We start from the raw sequence: 24488 nt of genomic DNA on the forward strand, positions 1-24488 counted from the left end.
AATCATTCAAATTTTGATTCACCTCTTATAGGTTTGATAGTAGATCTAATGTTGATAACTATTATGATCGTGATTTTTTGTGGTCTTGTATAGGGTTGGCAACAGGCAGTACCCGAACCAATGAATCCCCATTGATTTGCTCTGAGCCAAGCCATAGGACCCTGGCCAAACCCAGCCTAGTTCTGGGCTGGCCATCTTGTCATTCTAATCCTCCATCCACATACGGAATCAAAAAGGCGAAGGAAAATATATACAACTAGAAAAAATGGAGAAGCTAGTGACCTAAATTCTTAGTCCTTTTGTTTTGAGAAAAATAATATTTAGACTGGGGTGTGGTTTGTACAAAGCTAACACCTAAATAATCAAAGTAGGTCGTACGTTTAAATAGAGTTAGAAATCTTGATGATGACCTAAAAAATTTTAAAGTTTAAATATTAAAAAAATAACGGAGATCATGTAGAACTATGAACACTTGAAAATTACCAGTCTATATAATATATTACAAAATGCACTTTTTTTTAGACTTAAAATATATTTTTTCTTCTGCCCATAAATCTTAAGGTTTTGATGATTGAATTGAAGGTTTTTCAGCATCGAAATAACTTCTTTTTGTGAATTTTTAAAGCACGCTTTAATTTGATTGGTTAGGGCCTTGCCCTTATATAAACGTTTTCCTTTAGAAAGACGTTCAGAGATAACATAATCAAATGGAAAGATTAGGATTGAGAAAATGAGGGAGAGCACCATAAAAAAAGTTGGGAGAATCAGAAACTGTCACGAGATAATAAAATCAAAAGAAAGATTAGGATTGAAATTATAGAATCAAAAGAAACATTATAAAATCAAAAGAAAAGATTAGGATTGAATGAGGTAGGGCACCAATAGAAAAGAATGGAAGCATGTGCAGCATGCGAATGCTCGGTTGTCCAAGCACGCCAAAAGGCCGATCATAGCTTATTCCTGCGGGATTAAACTACAGGAAAAATTACAAATAACCCTCACGACTACATTTTCTATGTAACTTATCTCGACCTAAGTTTTTTTTTCATTTTTTTCTCCCAAAACATATTTTTTCTGCAAATACCCCCAAATAAAATAAAATAAAAAAGTAAAAAAAAAAAAAAGAAGACGAAACTACCTCCCTTTCTTTTTACCTTACCCTCGCCTCTCTCTCCTCATGTTTTATGGGCGGTCTGGCAGTGTGCAGCTGCGGTCTGGTAGGTCACTGTGGCGGTCCGGTAGCAGAAGTTATTGAATCAAAAAGGGATCTGACGATCATAGAGCCGTTCCGGCAGTTTACATGTACGGTTCGACGATTGGGAAGTTCAGTCCAATAAATGTTTTCTTGTCAACATGGGGTCCGCCTGTTGACAAGTTCGGTCCTACAGAAATGACATGGGTCCGGCGGTGTACTAGTGCAGTCCGACAATGTGCTATTGAGATCGGTCAGTCAACATTAATATCCGGTCAAAATGCTTTTTTGTGTACGAGTAGGGCATTTTCATCTAAAAATATTAACTTTTTGAATTTTGGGGGAAGGGGGGGGGGGGCGTTATTTGCATAGAAAATATAATTTGAGGGAAAAAGTGAGAGAAAATTAGGTTGGGGGTATTTACATAGAAAGTGTACTCTTGAGAGGTTTTTTGTGATTTTTCCTAAACTATACGTTTGTTCCCTCAAGCGAACCAAGTCTGGATAATGTGCTTAAAATAAAGAGATCAAAACTTTAAATAAAGTAGCTCATCAGTCACAACAACCCTGTTGGGAGTTGTCTTTTCTAAACACTCCTAGAAAAATGAATAATCTTTCCATGACAGCTGACTTTCCATAGCAGCTGATTGTGTTTGGTATTGCACTTGGAGAGAGATGTTGTAGTGCTAGTGTGCTACTCATCTTGCTTAGAGCATCTCATGTAGAATTGTACAGTGAGAAATCTTAAAGCTATGCTTTTATGAACTACCTACAATTTTGTCGGTTCTGTTAGGAAACCTGGCTTTTACCCAGAGACCTTGGTTCAAATCCTGGCAATGGAAAAATTTTAAAACTCTTAATCGAAATAAACTTTTATGACCTTATAATGTCCTTTATCTAGAAACTTTATGCTAATACCCCTTATAATTAGAATCTTCATATATTGCATTATACGCTTGTGTCACTTTTTTTTTTTTCCGCAAAATAATTCTCAAAACATTGCTATCAGTTTTGGATCTCATCTGCAATTCCAATGACTGGGTTGGGACAAATTCTCTCCAACTACTATGATCTGTCCTTTCATCTTTTGCAAGGAATCAAAGCAATCTAAAGTTGTGAACTATCAGTTTCAGAATGTATTGATTTCTTATCACGAGCGGTTCTAAACCAATATAGTTCAGGACCGATTCGATTTCTCTTTTTTTTTTTTGACAAAAATGTTACTTGATATAAGTGAGATAAAATTAAAAACCACATCCGACGGAATCATAAATTGCATCAAACATTCAAAACATTAGAAATAACAAGTGACTGCTCAAAATGACCACGTTTAGCTAATCCATCAGTCACGTCATTAGCTTCCCTATAGATATGTGAAAATAAATCTCGAGCCTAAAAGCTATATCTATGACCTGCCTCCAAAGAATCCTTGAAAGGAAATCTTGAGCCTGGAAGCTATATCCATAACCTGCCTCCAAAGAATCCTTAATGTTCAAGGGGATGCAGAAATATAATTGCACCGGTTAAGAACACAAGAGAATCACCCTTTACAATACAATAGCCACTTCTCTGCCTATCATTTAAGAAACCTCAAGCCTTGTAAGAACCCGGACTAATAGTTCTGGACTGCTTCGATTCCTTACAATGAGCGATCTGGAGCTTATAGTTCTAGTTTGGGCTACTTTGACTCTTTACAATGAGTGGTTTCAGATGATTCTCGTTAGATGAAACTAATTTGGAAGCATAAAGGAAAAGTTTTTTTTTCGAGTCAATGGCTACAAGAGCCCCGTGGTCTTTTACGTATGTGCCAAGCGCACCAGATCAGATAAGATATGGATAGTGCCACAAACATCCTTTAAAAGAGAGCACTTTGCAAAGCTGATTTTGCCTATAGGAGCGCTGCCGTCCATTTTTATAGATGGTGAGAATATGGCACCACACTGACTCTATTAGAGCCCTTGTGGTTCGCAACCGCAACCGCTCTAATCGTGCCGTTGCGGTACTATCACGAACATAACAAGTCCATGACGATCAAAAGGGTCTCTGCCTTGAATCACAACAGCCATTGTGGGGAGAAATTACTATATATATATATATATATATATATATATATATATATATATATATTACATATTCATGATCTTTATGTTAAAAATTATATATTCTCTACAAATTAGAACCAAATTATATTTAAAAAATATATTTATTGTCAAGCCTGTATTTCTAAATTATGCGGCTAGAAGCATAGAAACCGTGTCCTTATTGGCAAAGATTTTTCCATGGTTAAAAATGAGAAAAGTTTATATAGAGCCGAGGCTATAAACAATTAAATTTGAGCCTACCTCAAAAATTTTACTAGAAGAGGTTGTTTTGATGTTCCAATATCCTCAAATTGATCATCTCGACATCAAGATGCATGGACGTGAGAAAAAAGCAGATTTCAAGTTTTGGAAATAGTATATTTTGTAATGCATTTTTGGACCGTCAATTTTAAAGATTTTCAAGTTTTCATAAATCTCTCGATCTACACTACTTTTGAAGCTTTAAACTTTATAAATAAAGATAAAAATTTATTTTAAGGCTATCAAAAAGATTTCCAGTATTGAAAACACATTTTTGGATACTATTTGAATATAGGCTCTAATTTGATTGTTTAGAGCCTAGGCCCTATGCAAACCGCACCCGTTAAAACTTCAACGGCCGGCAAAATTTTTGGATTCTGGAGAGAGAGTAACGACGGCGTTAGGAGTGGCGGGTAAAATCTAGAGAGAGAAAATGTGCTAGAGAGAGAAAGAGAGTGAGTGTAATAAAGACAATATTAAATGGGATTGTTTTCAATCACTAAAATAAATGAACCATTTCCTTTCCCCCAAATATGGACTGTTGCCTCTTTGACAGACGACTTCCATTCATTTTTTGTTGTGGTATAAACGAGCCCTAATTTTTGGGAAACTTCGATTCAGAAAAGGAGCTAAATTTTGTGAAGGTACCAGATCTCGACTTTGAGCTTCAATGGCGATTTAATAAAGGTTGGTACAATAGTATTTGATTTTTTTTTTTTGGTTATATATATTAAGTTTCTTCATTTTAGCCTTTTGTTTTCTTTACTTTTTCTTTTTCTCTTTTTGGTTATATCTTTTGTCGTCTTCATAATGAAGTCTGTTTTCTTTTGAGCTTTTCTGAACTATAAATGTCATGGTTATGGCTGTTATTTGTTGGGGAAATACATGATTTTTTGTATTGAAATTATCGAGGAGTAATGAATGAATATTTTTCAGAAGGAATTTGATAAAAAAAAACTTCCATTAAAAATTGGTTTAACTGTGTTATTTGAGATAGAGAAAGTTAAAACTTACATATCATGTAAATGTTTAAAGGCCTAATTTTGGAATAATTTCCATTTATATATGATTACTATGGGTTATTTGAAATTACCTTGGAAAAAAAGAGTTGGAAAATTTTATGCACAAAGTCAGAACAACAACCTGACAAAAAAATTGACCAGAAGTTCTTGCTCATAGAGGACTTGTTTGAATTTGAGCTCTAGTTTCGAATTAACTTATACAAAACGAAATGAAAATTTCAGCAAAAAATTCTTTTTCTTCATTCTTTTTTCGGTAAAAATTGTTTTAAGGCCAGATAAAATTGAGCAGGAATACTTTGCAGTTGAAAGCTCAATAAGAACGGTTCTTAAATCATGAAAACTATGGTATTGAAATGACCTTACTATTAAAACATAAGATCCATTTATCAAAAAAAGAAAAAGAAAGAAAGATACCCTCGGACAGCAAACCTTGTTGAAGCGAAGAAAACTACACCAAGCAACGGAAGAGCACGCTCGTGCGAAAGCCGTTGCACGGTAGCGCATATGTTTTCTTGTTGGGCGCGCTAGCAGCGAAGAAAACGTAGTGCGCTAACGCACACTACACTACGGCACGAAGACAAGCAAGAAAACGGATGCGCTAGCGGCGTGCCTTAACAAATGTGGGATAAAATATGCTTAAATGAATAAAGGGAGAAAATCTTCACATGAGCTTAATTATTCAGTAAGTAGAAAGAGAGAAAAACTGCAAATGAGCTTAATTACTCAAATTTTAGATGGGCTCAACGTAGGAACATGATTTTCCCATGCCAATTAAACATGAATTTGCAAATTAGAGTTTGAATCCAATCCACTATCTTTAAATTGGGCAAGACACAAGTACTAATTGCTATCTTTTGAAGGAGAAATGGGTTTATGTTTGGCTTAAGTTTGATTTAATACAGTGCACTTAAATTAAAGAGAAGACTTAAAGTGTCTTGCAGTTAGACTGGTGCTTGTACACTACCATAAATTAAAACTGAGTTTTTTGTAATGGAATTTGCTGGGTATCTTGATAAACTAGAACTCAAGAACAATGCTTGCTTATAGAGTAACAGACTTAGCTTCAATGATGTTCATTCATCACATTGTTTGAGGAACACCACATGGGGCCCACGATTCATTCACATGTATGTGTCAACAGTTTTCATTCAATTTGGTCAGCTCTTTCACTATTTATTACACATATTGCGAATGCCAAGTGTTTTTACGATTGTTTTTTTAGTTCTTCCATATTATGTGCCTAGGATTAATTTTTGTTTTCTTAAAGATTCAAGATTCTCTTTGGACTCCTGAATTGTTGTTTCTTATTTTAGATAGAAGTGTTAATGATCCAAATATGTGATTGTCCTTTGTCTGGGATTTCTTATTGGTGGAGACATGCATCAAGTTGTTTTTTGTTGGGAATTATTTCTTGTTATAACATATATGAGGATGAAGTTGAAGTGGGAGAGTACCCACAGAGAAGACTAATATAGCCTTAATGATGAATTAAGATGGGCATGCAAAGCACGTAGACGGTTTCTGTTATCTACTTATGTGAGAATATTGTCCTATTGGTGCATTTTATGCAATAAATAAGGTTTAGAAAATGGATGTTTGATCTGGTTCTCTCGACATGGTCCATCCACACGATTATTCAACAGATGGAACAATCAGAATTCTAGATTCGAGACTAGCATTTCAATAGTTATAATCATGAGAGATGAAACTTGCAACTCTCTTTTTTTTTCACTACACACCGAAGCTTACGACAAACGTGGTGAATACACACATCTAGGGAGTGACATTTGTTCAGTTGGTAATTGTGTTGTAGTTGTCGACTTTACTGATGAATTTAAGTGCGCTTGCTCAAAGGCGCATTGGGTTATTCTTGTCAATAGCTCGGTGCTAAAGGAACAGTGAGAAGTGATTGGACGAAGAAAGTCGGTAGGTGCTTTTATGTGGCTGCCTTGATTTTGGCATGCATTGAGAATTGAGGATTGTTGGGGGACATCTTCTTTGGTTTATTCTTTTCTTGTCTTAGTTAGGGGGTCTATTCACATTAATTCTCATGGATGAGACAATACATTTCTTGCATCCAACCTCCTGTTGTTGCTTTTTTATTCTTTACTTGGGCCAAATTATTTAGATAGTTCCAAGCCATTTCATACTTATATTTCAATATTTATTTTTCAAAGTGTCAATATGTTGATTGTAACACTCCAGAAATATGTAACTTTCTGCTATTCTTTTAAGCACTGGAAGCCTCCCCTTCAATGCTGAAATATGCTTCAATATAGGGGGGAATTCTTGAAGATTGATTAGAGCCAAAGCTTCGAGGCTGGCACTGGGGCTGGATGGTTGTGACACTATGATTTTAGGAAAACTCAGAGGGAGATGAGGTCTTTGAATATATTTCCATTGATAATTAATGTTGGTGGTGTCAAGAATATCTAGTTCCTATATTGGTACTGAATTTTTATATTGATTCCTTGCTATCTAGTTTGCTACTACTCTCCTTCGATGCTGAAATAATTTTTAGATTTATTCCTTGCTATCTAGTTTGCCACTGCTCTCTTTTGATGCTGAAATAATTTTTATATTTATTCCTTGCTATCTAATTCCTATATTGGCCGACAAACTGCCTAGGCTACACCTAGGCGGTCCGGGTGCCCACCTAGCGCCATCCCTTAAAAAAAAAAGAAATTCAACTCTACCCAAAAAAATATAAGGCATGGTATTGCCCTTCTCTCTCTCTCTCTCTCGGGTCCATGTACTCTCTGCATATGAGATGAAAAAGAAGATGGACTCCAAGTGTTCGATGTGTGGTCTCTCTCTCTCTCTCTCTCTCACACACACACACACACACCAAACAACATAAGCCCCCCACCCCAGGCCAGGTCAAGGCCCTTGGCCTGCCTCCGCCTTTTTTAGCATTGCTACTACTTGGAAATATTTGAATAATTTCCAATTACTGTCATATATTGATCATTTTACTGGTATATAGCATTAGATTTCCTAGATTTATCCATTTATATGAGTGAGTTATCCATATCATCATCATCATCATGTGTGTGTGTGTGTATGTGTGAGAGAGAGAGAGAGCATTGATGCATACATTATCTTCAGAAACCACATATACACCAGATGCATGCTAATGCACCCATGAGTTTACCCTTTTAGTTAACCCCATAACTTATCATGCTTGCAGATGACTGAAGGTGAATATCACTCCCCTCAGCATGTCCATACTACGTTCCTTCTCAAGAAGGTTATGGCCCAAGTCCCTAACCCTAATTTTGTTGATCATCATCCCAATTTGCATCCTCGAGATTTACTTGCACTACCAACATGTATCTTACTTCCTCCGCCCCTTTTGGGACAAGCCCCCTGACCCCTTCAACCGGATCCCTCACTACTATGCCGAAAATGTTTCAATGCATCACCTTTGTTTTCTCCATGGCTGGACCCTCCGCTCAACTCCTCGACGTGTATTTGATGCTATAGTTTTTAGCAATGAGCTTGACTTGCTAGAGATCAGATGGAATGAGCTTTCCCCTTATGTCACCAAGTTCATAATCCTAGAGTCCAATACAACCTTTACTGGAATCCCTAAGCCCCTGTTTTTTGCAGAAAATAGGCAACGTTTTAATTTTGTACAACCCAACCTAATTTATGGCCTTTTTAGTGGCCGGAAACTTAGTAAAGGAGAGGACCCATTTGTGCTCGAGTCAGCCCAAAGGGCTGCCATGAATGGGCTCTTGAGAAGGGCTGGCGTTTCATCAGGTGATCTTGTTATAATGTCTGATGCAGATGAAATTCCAAGCCCTCACACTATAGATATACTTAGATGGTGTGATGGGATCCCACCAGTGATGCATCTAGAGCTTCGAAACTATCTCTACTCTTTTGAGTTCCCAGTTGACTTGGATAGTTGGAGGGCATCAGTACATGTTTTTGAGCCTAGGACTAGGTATCGCCACAGTAGGCAATCTGATACCTTATTTGCAGATGCCGGTTGGCATTGTAGCTTTTGTTTTAGGCATATTGGGGAATTTGCTTTCAAGATGAAGGCCTATAGCCATGCAGATAGGGTAAGATTTTCGAGTTTTCTCGACCAATCAAGGATACAGAGGATCATTTGTCAAGGGGAGGACTTGTTTGATATGCTACCTGAAGAGTACTCGTTTAGGGAGCTAATTAAGAAGATGGGTTCTATTCCTCGGTCCTTTTCGGCGGTTCATCTCCCATCGTACTTGATTAAGAATGCTGAGAACTTCGGGTTTCTTTTGCCTGGGAACTGTTTCCGCGGTCCTGGCTGATTACCTGTTAGTGTGCTTTACTTTCTGTTTTTCTTTTAGATTTTTTGTTCTCTCTTCTGGTGATCTAAAAACATGGAGTTATTTATGCTTGGTTTGAATTCCCAGCTGGGGAATTTAAAAGTGTAATGGAGTATTTTTTGTGGGAAGGCATGAGAAACAAAAGAAAGGTCCAACAAGAACGAAGGGGGTTGTCATTGTTGTGCTTTACTTATATCTTATTCTATTGGCTTGAATGAGTCTTATTTTCAGTGGAAAACTAGGAATATTGTTTTCTGAGATGAGGTGACAGAGAAGGCTAGTTACTTAATGTGGACCCAAGTAGAACTGATCTTCCAAAATTCAAATGCACCCAAGACGTCAGTTGTAACACCTACTTTTTAATTGTATTAAATTGGATATTTTATTTGGCCTTTTCCTAGTCTTTCTTTTTATAATGAAAGAGAAACTTACATGGTACAATTAATTTCCCAAATCTCCTTTAGACCTGCCCCTCCCCGTCCTCTCTCTCTCTCTTATTTTGTATGTGCATATGGGATGTGGTGAAAATTAAACTCTTCTATTGAGTGCTAACATGGGACGTGGTGAAAATTGAACTCTACTCTCTCTCTCTCTCCTCTTGAATGTTAACATGGGACGTGGAGAAATTTTAGTGAATTGAATTCTACTCTCTCTTTATTGAATGTTAAACATGGGACATGGTGAAAATTGAATTCTAGACGTCACATTGTGCCGCGCCACTGTAATTGTTTTGCCTAAATCTCATCCCCTCTCCCTGTCTTCTTTATTTCTGTTCTCTTCCCTCCTCTATCCATCCCCACATTTTGATTTCAATTTTTTGAATTTTCCTAAGAGAGGGAAAGCTATTGCAAAGCTATTGTACATAGGTCTACACTTTAAAGTAGGCCATATCAATATTGTGGTTTTATATATTAATATTTGATTAAGAATATAATTGATGCACCATCATCAGAGTCGGTCCAACTTTTCAACAAGGCCATTAAAGTGGTGTTAAATTAGTTCTTAGCGCATATGCTATGCTCCCACAGGATCATACAAATAATTTTGCTTTCTCAGGTGATAGAGCTACTTGAAAGGATTTTATTTGGTCTGAAATGTTGGGATATACCTAAGAATCACCAAATGATTACTTTAAGAAAAAAGACCCACGTTTGGAATTCAAGATTATTTAAATCATATTCTAAGAAATATCAATTCTAGTAAATCTCAATTCCAGTATTGATATTTTCAAGGATTGAAAAATCCAAGGATCCAAACAGGCCCTAATACTTGGTTCTCACCTTCTAAAATTGGACAGTCTCTGTTCAATTATCTTTTAGGTACGTATAGAATGCGATTTGAAATCTTTTATCACACAAGACTAGTGTACAACACTTGTACTTTCCTTGGCGCCGTATCAATAATGTGAATAATATGCTAAAATATGTCGGTGTATTTTCCTAGTATATAATAATAGAAGACTAAATTAGTAAATTTGTTACAATGGCTTACGCTTTAAAACAGGATAGCTGGCCGACAAAATCTACATATATAGGCAGGGATTGGATATTATAAGACTTCTTTTTTTATGCTAGGCGGTTATTATAACTTTTAAATATTGGATGTGAAACCTAATAGCTTAAATAGTTTTAAAATATTTTATGTTTAGGCTTTGTGTCTAGTTAATGACATGCAAACCTAATAGCTTAAATAGTTTTAAAATATTTTATTTTTAGGCTTTGTGTCTAGTTAATGACATGCTTCTGACCACACATACTAGTTCAGGTATGGGTTCATAATGATCATGACTTTTTTGCATCAAAAGTAAATTGTCTTATATACATTTCTTTATAGGCCAAATAACCCCACATTGCATGACCCAGATTGCATGAGTAGGCAATCAAAGCCACCAACTTTTAAGGAATGGGGCTGAGGTCGTGGTGGTAGCACCACTCAAGCTTTAGCTACCAAGTCTAGGTTCTATTCCCACTTGTGTATTTAAAAACCACTAACCATTTCTAAAAACAGTTAGGGATCTAGGTTCCCATTCCCACTTACGTATTCGAAAACTACTAACTATTTTTAAAAACAAGTAGGGGTTGTATTCCCCATTGATTGTATATATAGTTGACGCATTTTGACCCTTCATTTTCTCCTAGACCCATACTATCTGCAAAATTTGAGGTCCATCAAATTCAAATAATAATAATAATAATAAAGTAAAAATACACTATGTTTGCCGTCCAGCCTATACTATTGAATAAGTTGGCAAACCCCAAAAGACGATTATAAATATCACATGTCAACAGTGCTCATATAGAGTGAAAAAAGCAATAGATAATGTTCATATAGAGTGAATAAAACAATAGATAGTTCTCATGTAGAGTGACTTGTACAATACATAATGCTCTGTAGAGTGACTTATACAATAGACAGAGAGAATAAGAGAAGGGGATTTCAAAGAAAAAAATTAATTAAATAGGGGGTAGATAGAGAGAAAAAGAGAAGGGGATTTCAACGAAAACAATTAGTTAAATAGGGGGGGGCGGGGGGTAAGAGAAAGAGAGCATGGCATGCAAAGCCCCTTGTTGCATGAAAAAGATCAGACCCTTGGGTTCTCAGGCAAAGTCATTTCCTGAAAAATGACCAGCCTACTTTTAGGCTTTATTGTTCCTCTCTCTATACTTCCATCCATCACCATGGCCTCCTTTACTGCTTGCTGCATGCACTGGATATCTCCATTATAAGGCTTCCTTATCACCTCATCTGACTTATACATAGTATTTCTTGCATCAATTCTACTCTCCTTTACCACTTGTTCCATTAGAGAATCCTCAAACTCCTTAGTTTCAGGCAGTTTAAAGTGACTTGCCTCTGCTTGATTCTCAAAAGAGAGAGATCTTCTAGCCCCCCACCTTCTCCTTTCAGATTCTGCCTCATGGTTTGCAGGGTTGCTTACCCACTTGTAATTTAAAGGTGGCACTTTGCCAAAGTTTTCACCAGTTTGTGTTGGACCATAATGTTCTGGCGAATTGATCTTAACCGCTTCAGTCCTCTCCCTTAATGATTCTAACTCACCCTTGAACAATTGTTTTCGATGAAATCCTGGTGGGGATCTTCCGCGGTGCGGCGGCGTATAGGTTGGTATGTTTGAATTCAAATTCTCATCACCAAATATTTCTTCTTCCTCAATCTCTCTTACCAATTTGTTTGGAACGGAGAACCCATATTCATTGTCGAAGCTTCGCTGGTGATAGATTTGTGTATTGTTGATGTATTGAGGGCTCATTTCAAAGCTTTCTTTTGTTGTGGTGATTGCTGAGCCAATATGATCTTGACCGCGAATTTGGAGTGGACCATGACACACCGGCGAGTTGAACTTAATCACTTCCATTCTCTCCCTTGATGATTCTTGTTCACCCTTAAACAATTGCTTTTCAGTAAATCCTAATGGAAATCTTCTTGGAGGGCGGGGCAGTGTGAACTTTGCTACATTTGAATTCAAATTCTCATCACCAAATGATTCTTCCTCAACCACTCCCACCAATTTGCTTGGATCCAAGAACCCGTATTCATTATCTAAGCCTTTAATGCATTGAGGGCCTATTTTGAAGCTTTCTCTTGTTGCTGTGACTGGCAAGCCCATACGATCTTGAGTGTGAGGTTTGAGAACATTCCCATTCGTGTGGAAAGTTGGATTAATCCAATTTCCATTTAAGAAAGCCGATAAACTGTGTACTGCTTCTTTCATGGCCTTTCCTCCTTTTGATTTGGGATTGGACGATTGAGATTCAATCTCAGCTATCATTTCACAAGCTCGCTCATAGGATTTCAAGTGAGATTCACTACCTGGGCTGTGCATGGATGTAGGTTTTACAGTGGTAAGCAGAGTCTTGGCCTCTGCAATTCTTTCCTTTTGCATCAAGCAAATAGCCAAGTTGCATTTCTTGTTGTCATCTGGTTCGATAGCTAAAGCTTTCCTGCATATGTAGAGATGACTACTATTTACTTGAGTTTTTCAACACAACATTTGAGGAAAAAAAAAATCATTATTATAACCTTTTTTCAATTAATTGGGGTTGGCTACACAAATCCTAGTTTGTGTATCCTAGTCTGCCATTCAGCTCTATTAAAGGTTTTTGAGAAAAATAAATAAAACTTACTAATAATGACCAAATGCATGACCGTGAATTGAGATCTATTGATGCACACGGTAGAAAAACAAAAATTTGCCAGTGCCTTTTGAGCAATTTTTTAGAGCAGTACGAAAACAATGAAGAATGCAACTTTCATTATTTACTAGAATTTGAACAATTATTTTGGAAATAGTTAATGTTATTAATTCTAGAGTTTTACAGGAACTCAAATCTTCATATGTATAACAAATTTTTTTAAAAAAACTGATATTTTTCTTATAAAGAAACAAGATTGTGCCATCTAATCTATTTGCTAGAACTTGAAAAATCTTTTAGAAACAATTAGTCTTATAATATGTTGTTTATAGCAACAATGGCCCACAAGTTAGTAAGATAATGACACTTAATTGCAGCCTAATAATTAGATATTTGTTTACTTATGATGACAAAATATGAAGAAAATAATAATGCAAGGAAAATTACGAGAATCAAAACAGAAAGTACACAATTAAGGTAGTTTACCTTTGGTACAAAAGGGTTCACCCGTAATCATCAGATGTGAAATCAGGCAAGCAGGGACGTGACATTGACCACATGTGAGATTTGTTGCGCTCAAATTTTGATAAAATACTTTCGTCAGAGTCTTTATGGAGAAATGACATACCCCAGCTGCCGGATTTCACACAAACGTCTAGGGAAAATTGTGACCTTTTTGAACCTGAGGTAAATGGTCATATATAGTGTGACAAATCAAATTGTAATTTGGGAATCATTAAAATACCTGTACTCTGACTCGGCTTCTGCGAATTTTCCTTGTTGCATATATGCCCAACCTAAATTGCCGAGGAGCCTGGCCTCCTCTTGCTCTATAGAAACATGAAACTTCTTTCCCTGAGACCTGGCTATCTTGGTCTTCTTCCCACTGAAGGCCACCCCATCCTTTATCATCTTCAGCTTGTATTTAAGCAACTCAATCTGATCATCTAGGCGCCCACATCTCTACATAAAATTTGTTGAACTCCATGGTATTAAACAAAGGAACACATAATACTAGAGAGAGAGAGAGAGAGAGAGAGAGAGAGAGAGAGAGGCTTCAATAATAAAGTTAAAGTAAAGGGAGAATTTGTATTCTATCTACCTTGTGGAGATCAAGGAGAACATTGTCAAGAGATTCCTGGGCTTGATCACTGCAAAGATGGCGAAAAGATTTGATGGCCTCAATTGCCTCTTCTGCTCTGTTAACTTGTTTCATCACAATGGCCATGTCTTTGAGAGCACTATCCACCCTATCACCATGGTTAATTGCTGACCAGAACAGAGCAATGGCTCTGTTGGGATCTTTGTCCACAAGCTACACCACCCCAATAAAAAATGAAATGAAATTTAGACATGAGGAAATAAAAAATAGGAAAAATATGAAGAAAAAGAAGCAAGAAAGATAACAAAAAATGGTAGAAAGTGAAAATAGTACAAGTTACACCACCCCAAAGAAATGAAATGAAATTTTGGACATGGCGACATAAAAGAATAGACAAAAATATGAAGCAAAGAAGCCAGAAAGACTAAAAGAGTTCAAGAAAGGGAAGACTAGTACAAGTTATGTCACCCCAATAGAATGAAATGAAATTTTGACACGGAGAAATATTTTTAAACAATGAGAAAAAGGCAGGAAAGGGAAAAAAGTGAGGAAAAGAAAGTGAAAATAGGGTGTGAAAAAAGGGAAGAAAGAAAGAGAATTTCTTGGTTTTTCATGACTTTCAGAAATCTAGCCATCGAGTACCTGAAGAAAGCTAATTAAAGAAAGGACAAGATCAAAGATTAATGATAGGAAAAACTGATCAAAACTCTATTTTAAAAAAAAGACATCAATTCCTTGGTGAGAAAAAAACACATCAATTCTTCTCTTCAACATCGAAACCTAAGCAATTCAAGAATCAAATAAACCAAAAACCCACTTTAATATGTAAGAAACGTGAACCAGACATAAACAAGACATGAAATCAAAAGAGGAAGAATGGTCTATGCTACGAGTTGGCTTTCAAATAATTTACTACCCCTTCCACCAACCTTCAATGTCAACAAGGAACAGTTGGGGTGGGTTGTTTCTCCACTCAAAATCCATCAAAGAATCCAGGAAAATTTCAGCGAAGCGAAGAGGCACCCGAATCATTAATTCTAAACAATGGGCAGTTGTGGAGTTGCTAGGCGATTGTTTGGAACCCAATGATAGCATAGTACACAAACCCATGAAAAATTAACAAGCCCATAAAGAAGTCTTCTCATAATTTCTAGTAAAAATTTATGAATTGTTTACCACTATAATCCAAAAGAATTAATAACAAAAATTCGAAAAATGAAAGAAAGGAAAAAAAAAAAAAAAAAAATCTCTCAAACATAAGGCAAGAAACACCACCATTGCCCCCCGGATCAAATTTTGATCCAGAAGAAAACAATCAATACAAACACAAGAAATAATAATAAATTAAATAAAGAATTATACAATTTCCATATATAGAAAATGATCATAAAGATAGCAAAAATTGGATTATTAATGGGTAATTAGTTTGTGAAGAATTAAATACCTGAACATGCTTTGCCTTCACATACGGTGAATCACCAGCAGGAACCTTGTGAAGAGCATGGTAAGGCTCCTGCCTCTCCTGAGCCTTCTGAATAACTTCTTTCTCCGGAGTGCAAGGAGCCGATCTCCATGCTCGGTGGGCTTCCGGAGCTTTCCAGAAGTCCCCCCACATTCTTGCCGGATAAAGAAGAGAACCAACAAAAAATCGCTGGAAAATGGCCGGAAAAAACCAGTCTGGCACCCAAATTTTCTATTAAGAGCTCCGGAAATCACCTCACATTCTCGGAAAATAAAGAAAATACCCAAAATAAATGGCCGGAAAAACCAGTCACCGGAAATTTCTGCCTCTCAAGAGGCGTAAGAAATAGAAAGGGTTTTCCTAGAGAGAGAGAGAGAGGGACTTCTATTGGTTGAGTAAAAAGAGAGGGGTGAAGAGAGGTGGCGTTTTTATGGGCGAATAAAAGATAGGTTTTATTAGTCTTCTTTTTCAAAGGTCTTGTAGCCGTTGAGTAAAGAGCCGTTGCATTTCTTTGCTCAACGGATAAGTTCCCGCCTCTCAGCCTTCTTCTCTTAATGAGTGGAGTCGTCCTTTCACTTTCTCTCACTAAGAATCCTCATTCCTCTCTCAAAGGATGAAATCCTGTATTTCCTCTATCTATGGATGAAATCGGGTACTTTCTCTCTCTAAACATGAGATCTTAATGGGTGGGTCTCTTCGATCTCTCCCTGTCTCACCAATCGGGGTACTTAGTTTCATGGATCTTCAACCAATTAGGAATCGTCGATCAAGATCGGGATGGAGCCTGTAACGTCGCCTCTAGGGTTGTTGAGCCCAGCCCGTCCCATGTTCCATTAGGGTTTTGGTCCTAAAGATTATGCTGCTCTGTAAAAAAAAATGGCCTCTAGCCTTGAGGAGATGGTAATACGTTGAGAAAATTATTTTACATGAAGTATTCCCCTTGGATCCGAGAATAACGACATGAACTAAATGTTATGTCCAAGCCAAAGAATTTACTTCGAACAGTCTTGACAAATTAGCCAAGGAATTTACTCCGAATAGTCATGACAAATTATGATTAAAATAGAATTCAGTATTTTTTAACTACGAAACGCTTAGCTTCCATTTGGATTGTAAATGTAACCAACCCGCTATTAAAGAAATCGCAGATAGAAATAATAGAAAAAGAGCTCCAGTATAAAGATCCTCATTGGTCGGCAAGTAGATTGTATACCACCACTAATAGAGGCCGGAATAAGCGATATTCACAGCACCCCCTCGTGTTGGACCGGACCTAATAAACTAGAAGGAAAATGAAAAAGAAGAAAAAATAAAATATAAATAAAAGACCAGCCAACCCTATGAATGGCCCTTGTCCAGGCCCAGTCTTAGGGACACATTTTGTGAGCCTCAGTTGGGACTGGGTGGCAGAATTAAGAATTAGCTTGATACTATGTAATCTACATTATTCCCTATGTTACTAATTTACCCTAATAGTTAGAGTAACTTACAGCATATCCTCCCAAAGTTACATTTATTTAAAGGAAATAGTTTATATAGAGCTGAGGCTCTAAACAATCAAATTTGAGCCTAGCTCAAAAATTCACTAAAAGAAGTTGTTTTGATGTTCAAATATCCTCAAATTGATCATCTCGACATCAATATGCATGGACATGAGAAAAAAAAAATGGATTTCAAGTTTTGGAAATAGTGTTTTTTGTAAAGCATTTTTTTATCGTCAATTTTCAAGATTTTTAAGTTTTCATAGATCTATTGATCTACACTATTTTTTAAGCTTTAAACTTTATAAATAAATATGAAAAATATATTTTAAGGTTGTCACAAAGATTTTCAGTATTGAAACCACATTTCTCGACTATATTTGAAGGTAGGCTCTAATTTGATTGTTTAGAGCCTAGGCTCTATACAAACCGCACCCTTATTTAAAAATGAAAAGTTTATATAGAGAGGCTCTAAACAATCAAATTTGAGCCTACATCAAAAATTTCACTAGAAGAGTTTGTTTTGATGCCTACATATCTTCAAATTTACCATCTCGACATCAAGATGCATGGAAATGAGAAAAAAATGGATTTCAAGTTTTGAACATCATGTATTTTGTAACACAAATTTGGACCGTCTAATTTTAAGATTTTCAAGTTTTTATAGATTTGTCAATTTACACTATTTTTGAAGCTTTAAAATTTATAAATAAATACAAAAATACATCTTAAGGCTATTACAAAGATTTCCAATATTAAAACCACATTTCTCGATACTATTTGAAGGTAGGTTCTAATTTGATTGTTTACAAACCGCACCCTATTTAAAAAAGGAAAAAGTTTATATAGAGTTGAGGCTCTAAACAATTAAATTAAAGCGCACCTCCAAAATTTTACTAGAATAAGTTATTTTGATGCCCAAATATTTTCAAATTGATCATCTCGATATCAAGATACATGGATATGAGAAAAAAATGAATTTCAAGTTTTGAAAATCGTGCATCTTGTAATGCATTTTGGACCATTAATTTTCAAAAAAAAATTAAGTTTTTATAGATATGCTTGATCTGCGTTATTTTTTAAGCTTTAAATTTTATAATTAAAGAAGAAAACATATTTTAAAGCTCTCACGAAGATTTCTAATATTAAAACCACATTTCTCAACACTATTTGAAGGTGCACTCTACTTTGATTGTTTAAAGCCTCGTCTCCAATGTGAGTTTACCCCCAAATGATCACCATTAAATTTTAACACAGATCTCTAAAAAAGTTATTAATAAACTTGTTCACCAAAGTCCCACATCCATATGATAATTTTTCTAGATATCTTTTGCGGTCTTACTGACATGGGTGTGTGAAGGTCTCGTGGTGTCATTGTTCTTATAAAAAATATATTTATATTTTATTTTTTTAAAAAAATACCTTTTTTATTTAAATTATATCCATACCCAACATTTATTTTAACACGGCCCTATTGAGGCCGTAATGCCCAAAAACTCCTCTTGTAAGCTTCCCCTAGGTACCATGGCCCTTTTAGAGCCGTGATGGCCCATTAAAGCCATGATGCCCAAGGAGTTCTTTGGGTACTGTAGATGCTTTAGATGCATAAGACGGAAAGGGCCTTTGGGCCTCACGCCCCCTTATGCAAATGGGGGGCATTTTGGGTTAAAAAAAAAAGGGTATATAGATGTAAATTTAAAGTTTTTTGGGTATTTTTTTGAAAAATATAAGGATATTTTTTATAATTGTCTTTTACGTTATTATATTCCTACCCAATATTTCCCCGGGCGAAAATACTTCAGGTCTCTCTGAACCTTGGGATGGTAAAAATCCGAACTGTTCTTTATCTCATTCAGCAAGCTAGCGAGCTTGCCTTCAGGCTTGATGAAGGCTGCTATAGAGAACTTCCATTGAGAACTTCGGATTTTGATAATATGGAGTAAGGGTAATTTAGAAAAAAATAAAAAAGATAAAAATCATTATTTTGATTTTTTAATAACGGTAATTTGAAGGGATATGCATATAACTCTTATTTAAATTTTTTATCAAAATGCACCTAAAGAGATCAATTATATAAGGACCTGGATTCTATGCGGCCAAGCCCGCATATGTAGAAATGCGGGGCCTCTTAATAAATATATTTTTGAGATGGATTTTAAGACTTAATTTTTAAAGACATGTAATCTCTAACATGGACATCATGAATATGAAAAAATAAATGATTTTTAAAAAGTATAAATAATAATTTTAGTAATAAAACATTTGGACCATTAGTTTTCATTGTTTTTAGATGGAACACGTACTTGCATCCATCTTTAAGTTGGATGCTTTACATTTTCTGGACTGCATATGTAGAAATGTGGTCCAACCCGCATAAAACAAATTTCCACTAGTTAATGTCTTACTATTTATTTTGATCTAATTGAAAAAGTCCCATCAAAATACACATGATCATGTGTTTGAATAGTTGAAAATTAGTAAAATATTAAGGAAATGTATACACTGAGACCATTTATTTTTTTGGAAATGTATACAAGGTGGTCACAATTAATCTTGATCATTGGATATGAAATTGGGTGGCTATATTTATTACATTGACCAAGCTCAAAGTTCAAAAGAATTTTTCTCGAATTTTATGATACATCCAATCTATCAAATTAATTATGATATTCTTGTATAAAAAGTAAAGGGTGCGGTAGGCATAGAGCCTAGACTCTAAACAATCAAATTAGAGTCTACCTTCAAATAGTGTCGAAATATGGTTTCAATATTGGAAATCTTTGCGATAGCCTTAAAATTTATTTTTATTTTTATTTATGAAACTTAAAACTTAAATAATAGGGTAGATTGACATATCTATGAAAAGTTGAAAATATTGTAAATTGACGGTCAAAAAATGTGATACCAAATATGCTATTTTCAAAACTTGAAATCCATGTTTTTCTCATGTCGATGCATCATAATGTCAAGATGATCCATTTAAGGATATTTGGACGTCAAAACAGCCTCTTCAAATGATATTTTTTAGGTGGGCTCTAATTTGATTGTTTAGATGCTCAGCTCTATATAAACTTTTCCCAAGCGTAAATAGTCTAATTGTATACAATCCATTACTTTTTATATAAGAGGGTTATAATCATTAATGACCGTCAGATTTGATTTGGAATTGGGTAGTTGCGAATGTGTCATTGATTGGGTACAAAGTTCAAAATAAATTTTATCAAATATCGTTGCACATTTTCATCTATTAGATTTTACCTCTAATAGCTAAAAATGATTGGGACCTATTTATTTCAAAAATAAAGATCTCATAATATAGAATCCCGACTGTTAAATAGTTGAAAAGTTATACGTATTTAAATCAGTTTTACAAATCTTAAACATCTAACGAACATAAGAGATGTGACCCAAAAACTTTTTTTCTTCCTTCATATTCTTTTTTGAGAAAGGTTTTTATACTTTCCCTACAACATAGAAGATCTATGCTTCCCTTACCATCCAGCCGTCCAATTTTGATCAAGAAAGACATTCACCGTTTGATCTTTAGATCCGATGTCTCAAAATATTTTATTTTTAATTTTTTTATATAAATTGTATGAATATGAAATTTGGTAGTGTCATCTTCTCATTGGGGCGTACCTATAAAAAACATTAAAACATAAATTTTCGATAAAATATAATGACCAAAATACCCCTTGAAACATTAAGGGGTATTTTGGTTTTTTTATTTTATTGGAAATATTGTCTTTATATTTTTTGTTAGTGTGAATTTAATAGATGATTGGATGTACAAAATTTGGTGTTAAAATAATTAATACAAAAAATTAAAAATAAAATAATATAGAGATGTGATATTATGATTGGGGCAATCTTATCCATTCCAAATGTACCGTTGGATAAGGGAAAATATACAAGTTTTATGAAGCACTCTCTTCTTCTTCTCTGCCTCTTTTCTTTTCTTCTTCTTCTTTTTTTTTTTTTTTTTTTTTTTTTTTTTTTTAATTCCATGGTGGATCGCCAAATCAGTGGACTGACGGGTACGACCTTGAGGATGCAAGCGGTTCCTACTAATTGCTGAAAGAGTTTTTCACGTATCGCACCTTTTTTTTTATTACCATTTAATATTATTTTTCACAATAATTACAAGGAGCTCCCCTCCCCATCCCGAAGTTGCCCTGGTGTCCATCAATCACATGTAAAGATTAAAGAAGGGGGCGTACTCCTAGGGAAGTACAATATGAGTTTACTCTCTCGATAAAAAAGACCTGGACAATTTATTTGAATTTAAAATTTGGAACCATTTAATAATCATCAATAGATGATTATTTTCAAAAGTTAAAATTTGAAATTTGAGTTTTCTAACATTTAGATCTTACCTTTTTAAACTTGGACAGTCTCCATTCAATCTTAAAACAATTATTTTTTTCAAGCATTTAGAGGGTGCAATTAGAATTTTTTTTTATTGAAGTTAATCTATAGGTTGAAAATGTTATATCCCCAAAAATTGGGTTTCTTAAATTAATCCTAAGTATTGTTTTACTTTTGAGGAGTAAATGAACACTATACTCCTAAAAGGAGTATAATATCTTTTGATAAGGTTGCGTGGGGTTTAAACAATAGAACCGACGTCACAATCAAACAAAAAAGGTCCCCTCCAAAAAAGTTTACCGCAAATGACAAAAGGTGTGAGGGTTACCTTTTTTTTTTTTTTTAATTATCAAAGAAATTTATACTCTCTTTGGAATGTACTATTCATTTACTCCCTCATGTAAAACCACACCTAGGATTAATTTAAGGAACCTAAATTTTGGATATAACCTTTTCAACCCATAGATTAATCTCAATGAAAATATTTCTAATTGCATTATCTATACACTTGAAAAAATAATGTTTCAAGATTGAATAAGGACAGTCCAATTTTCAAAGGGTGAGATTTTTGACAAAACTCTATTTGGAATTTTAACTCTTGAAAATAATCAACTAGGTGGTTCTTAAAAAATTTAAATTGAAAAATCCTCCTAAATAGGTATTATACCAAATGAGTAAACTTAACCCTAATGTATTTAAGGAGTGCATGGGGTTTGTCACCTCTTAGTTATTGGTATGGCTAGACATAAGGACAACTTAGAAGAAAAAAAATATTGTGGACAAAAGGTGTTGTTCATAAGTCTTTTTTATTAAAAAAAAAAAATGGTAATAAAATAACGTCAAAGGTGACCGTAAGTAAAAATCTCTCTCGATATTTTTTTAAAAAAATGAATTATCAATAATATCCTTTTGTTTTAAAAAACTATATGTATTATTTTATTCAATTTTACCCTATATCTATCTTTCACAATCTATTTAACACCTAAAATAACCCTTACAAACCTCAGTTCCGCAAAACAAACACATGGAGCGCCATGTGGGTGCTTCAAACCCTTACGGACCTGATAGGTTCCATGTAGTCGGTTCAGACCCTGACGGACCTTATAGGTTCATAAAGGGGGTTTAAGCACCTAATAGGCCTATGAAGGGGCTCTATTCGGATTATTAGGACGCATGCTTGCTGAAATGCTAAAAAGCACCCATGCAAACCTAATAGGCTCATAAAGGGGTTTCATGGACCTAATAGGTTCAAAGAGGTCACTTTGCATATTCCAAAAACTGTTTAAAAAATAAAATTGGGCGTAAATTTGAAGAAAATAAGGTATCTTTGACAATTTTAGAAAATATGAGATATCTTCAATAACTTCCCTTTTAAAAACTTACTAAGAAATTTGCAAGTTAGAGAAGCTAAATCGGAACTGACCCACCTTTTACCTAATTGCTTCTGCCATTGGCATTGTGACGATGCATGGTCACTGGTGTTTGCTTAATCTCTCTCTCCTAGGGATGGCCACCGGTCGGGTCGGGTCTAGCCGGACCCCCGACACGAAGTCATAGGAACCGGATCCGACCAGATCCAGAGTCACATAACTTACACCTAGATCCGAAAATATAATTTAGGACTCGGATCTCCCGACCCAAAATTTTAAAATATAAATGTATTTAAATATATTTAGTTATTGTTAATAAATTAGGACCCAAAAATATATGTAGGACCTAGGCCTGGACCTGGACCCGGACCCGAACAATGTTCAGGGTACAAGATTTGGATCCAAACTCCAATTTTTGGACCCATACCCAGACCTAGGTTGGGTCCGGGTCCATTGCCAACCCTATTTCTCGCTGTGTGCTGCTATGTAGTGATTTTATTGATGAAGCAAAATTTATTGATTGAATCGAGATCATCCAATTTTTGAATGGTTAAACTTGTTTAAAATCCCAAAATAAAAACTCCTTTTCTGAAAATATTCATCTGGCTTCCAAAACACGGATTGCAAAATTTCAAGTTGGAAAGAGCTCATAGTCTTTTGCCCGAGGAAGTAGACATATAGTATGCTCCTCCAAAACACTCTATGTTGCAAGCTATGATTCCCTTTCTCCTCTATCAATGCTGGGGTTCGCTCTCTCCATTGATTGGAAGGAAAAGTAAAACAAATATTACCAAGAGTGGATGCAGTTCATTGGGACTAAATCCATGGTACTTTTTGACTTGGGTCGTCTATCATGTTCAAAGGATCTCCTACAGTACACAAACATATTTGTTGTCAATTTGTCATGGATATGAGCCCTTAGTTTATATGTCGGGAAACCCACTAGTTGATAGAATATTTTTTAGTATAAGCCAACCATTCTGATCGAATCTCGACCGATCTGATGGATACAATTATATTTGGTATTTTTATTTTAATATTTTTTCTACAAATTCAAACCACTTAAAATTTGAAGCATATACTCTTCTCATAAATATGTACTTGATAAAAATATTAACGAAATTTATAAATTGATTAAAATACCCCTACAATTTTCAATAGTATTTTGATCAATTTATTTTTTATAAATTATTTTTTAATATTATTATTAGGTTTGCTTGGTTTTTTAATAATAGATGCTCAAAATTTCAAGTGAATTCAAATACAAAAGATAATCATAACAATTAGATCAGCCCATATTCAATCTGCACCATTGAGTGTTTACTGTAGCTATCAGTTAGCTGGCTGACCTCATACTCTCTGTTAAATATCCAACATGTTGTTGCATCATACAAAAAAGTTTGGGAAGCCAAATCTTATGTACTAGTGACAAGAAAATGCTTACTTATGCTCAAACCTGACTGAATCACGTAGGTTCGGCAGGAGGCAGTTTCCAAATCATGAAAATCTAACTAAAGTTCTAAAAAAGACAAACTCGATGTATGTTTTTTTTTTTTAGCTAAGACTCGAAAGTGTCGAACAGAACTAGTTGGCTAAGTCAAGCAATCAGACACAATTGAGTCAACCTCTGACTCAGAATTGAGACCGTGGGGAATCAACTGAGCCAGCCTCTGACTCAGA

At 35.1% G+C, this 24488-nt stretch overlaps 2 protein-coding genes across 12 annotated transcripts; one reads left to right on the plus strand and one right to left on the minus strand.

Moving 5' to 3' along the window:
* The first annotated feature begins 4091 nt into the window (after positions 1 to 4091).
* Positions 4092 to 9089, plus strand: LOC18427261 (beta-1,4-N-acetylglucosaminyltransferase family protein). 6 transcript variants are annotated; one of them, XM_088857264.1, is made up of 3 exons: positions 4092 to 4220; positions 6791 to 7002; positions 7746 to 9089. In XM_088857264.1, exon 3 carries the CDS (start codon positions 7777 to 7779, stop codon positions 8854 to 8856), a length of 1080 nt encoding a protein of 359 aa, XP_088713390.1. In that variant the 5' UTR covers positions 4092 to 4220; positions 6791 to 7002; positions 7746 to 7776; the 3' UTR covers positions 8857 to 9089. The 6 variants fall into 6 exon arrangements, with proteins under 6 accessions (XP_088713390.1, XP_088713392.1, XP_088713389.1 ...); XM_088857266.1 differs by having other exon boundaries at positions 6791 to 6936; XM_088857263.1 differs by having other exon boundaries at positions 6835 to 7002.
* A 2081-nt stretch (positions 9090 to 11170) lies between these two features.
* Positions 11171 to 15765, minus strand: LOC18427260 (protein POLLENLESS 3-LIKE 2). Of its 6 annotated transcripts, none has more exons than XR_016048813.1 (4): positions 15572 to 15765; positions 14128 to 14340; positions 13512 to 13988; positions 11171 to 12833 (listed from the first exon to the last, which is right to left on the minus strand). XR_016048813.1 is itself a non-coding variant. In XM_006836313.3 (4 exons), exons 1-4 carry the CDS (start codon positions 15740 to 15742, stop codon positions 11456 to 11458), a joined length of 1980 nt encoding a protein of 659 aa, XP_006836376.2. In that variant the 5' UTR covers positions 15743 to 15765; the 3' UTR covers positions 11171 to 11455. The 6 variants fall into 6 exon arrangements, 5 of the variants coding, with proteins under 5 accessions (XP_006836376.2, XP_088713393.1, XP_088713395.1 ...); XM_006836313.3 differs by having other exon boundaries at positions 13771 to 13988; XM_088857267.1 differs by having other exon boundaries at positions 11171 to 12851; positions 13771 to 13988.
* Between the last annotated feature and the right edge of the window lie 8723 nt (positions 15766 to 24488).

The sequence above is a fragment of the Amborella trichopoda genome, chromosome 2, assembly GCF_054954075.1.
Source record: "Amborella trichopoda isolate Santa Cruz 75 chromosome 2, AtrichopodaSantaCruz75HAP2 v2.0, whole genome shotgun sequence".
In the NCBI taxonomy this organism is placed as follows: domain Eukaryota; kingdom Viridiplantae; phylum Streptophyta; class Magnoliopsida; order Amborellales; family Amborellaceae; genus Amborella; species Amborella trichopoda.

Coding starts and splice junctions, on each gene's coding strand:
- LOC18427261 (XM_088857264.1), top strand. CDS start 7,777: ATGTCCATACTACGTTCCTTCTCAAGAAGGTTATGGCCCAAGTCCCTA.
- LOC18427260 (XM_088857267.1), bottom strand. CDS start 15,742: ATGTGGGGGGACTTCTGGAAAGCTCCGGAAGCCCACCGAGCATGGAGA. Junction 14,341..15,571: donor TGAAGGCAAAGCATGTTCAG/GTATTTAATTCT, acceptor GGGGTGGTGTAG/CTTGTGGACAAAGATCCCAA. Junction 12,852..13,770: donor GAAGCCGAGTCAGAGTACAG/GTATTTTAATGA, acceptor AGTAAATAGTAG/TCATCTCTACATATGCAGGA.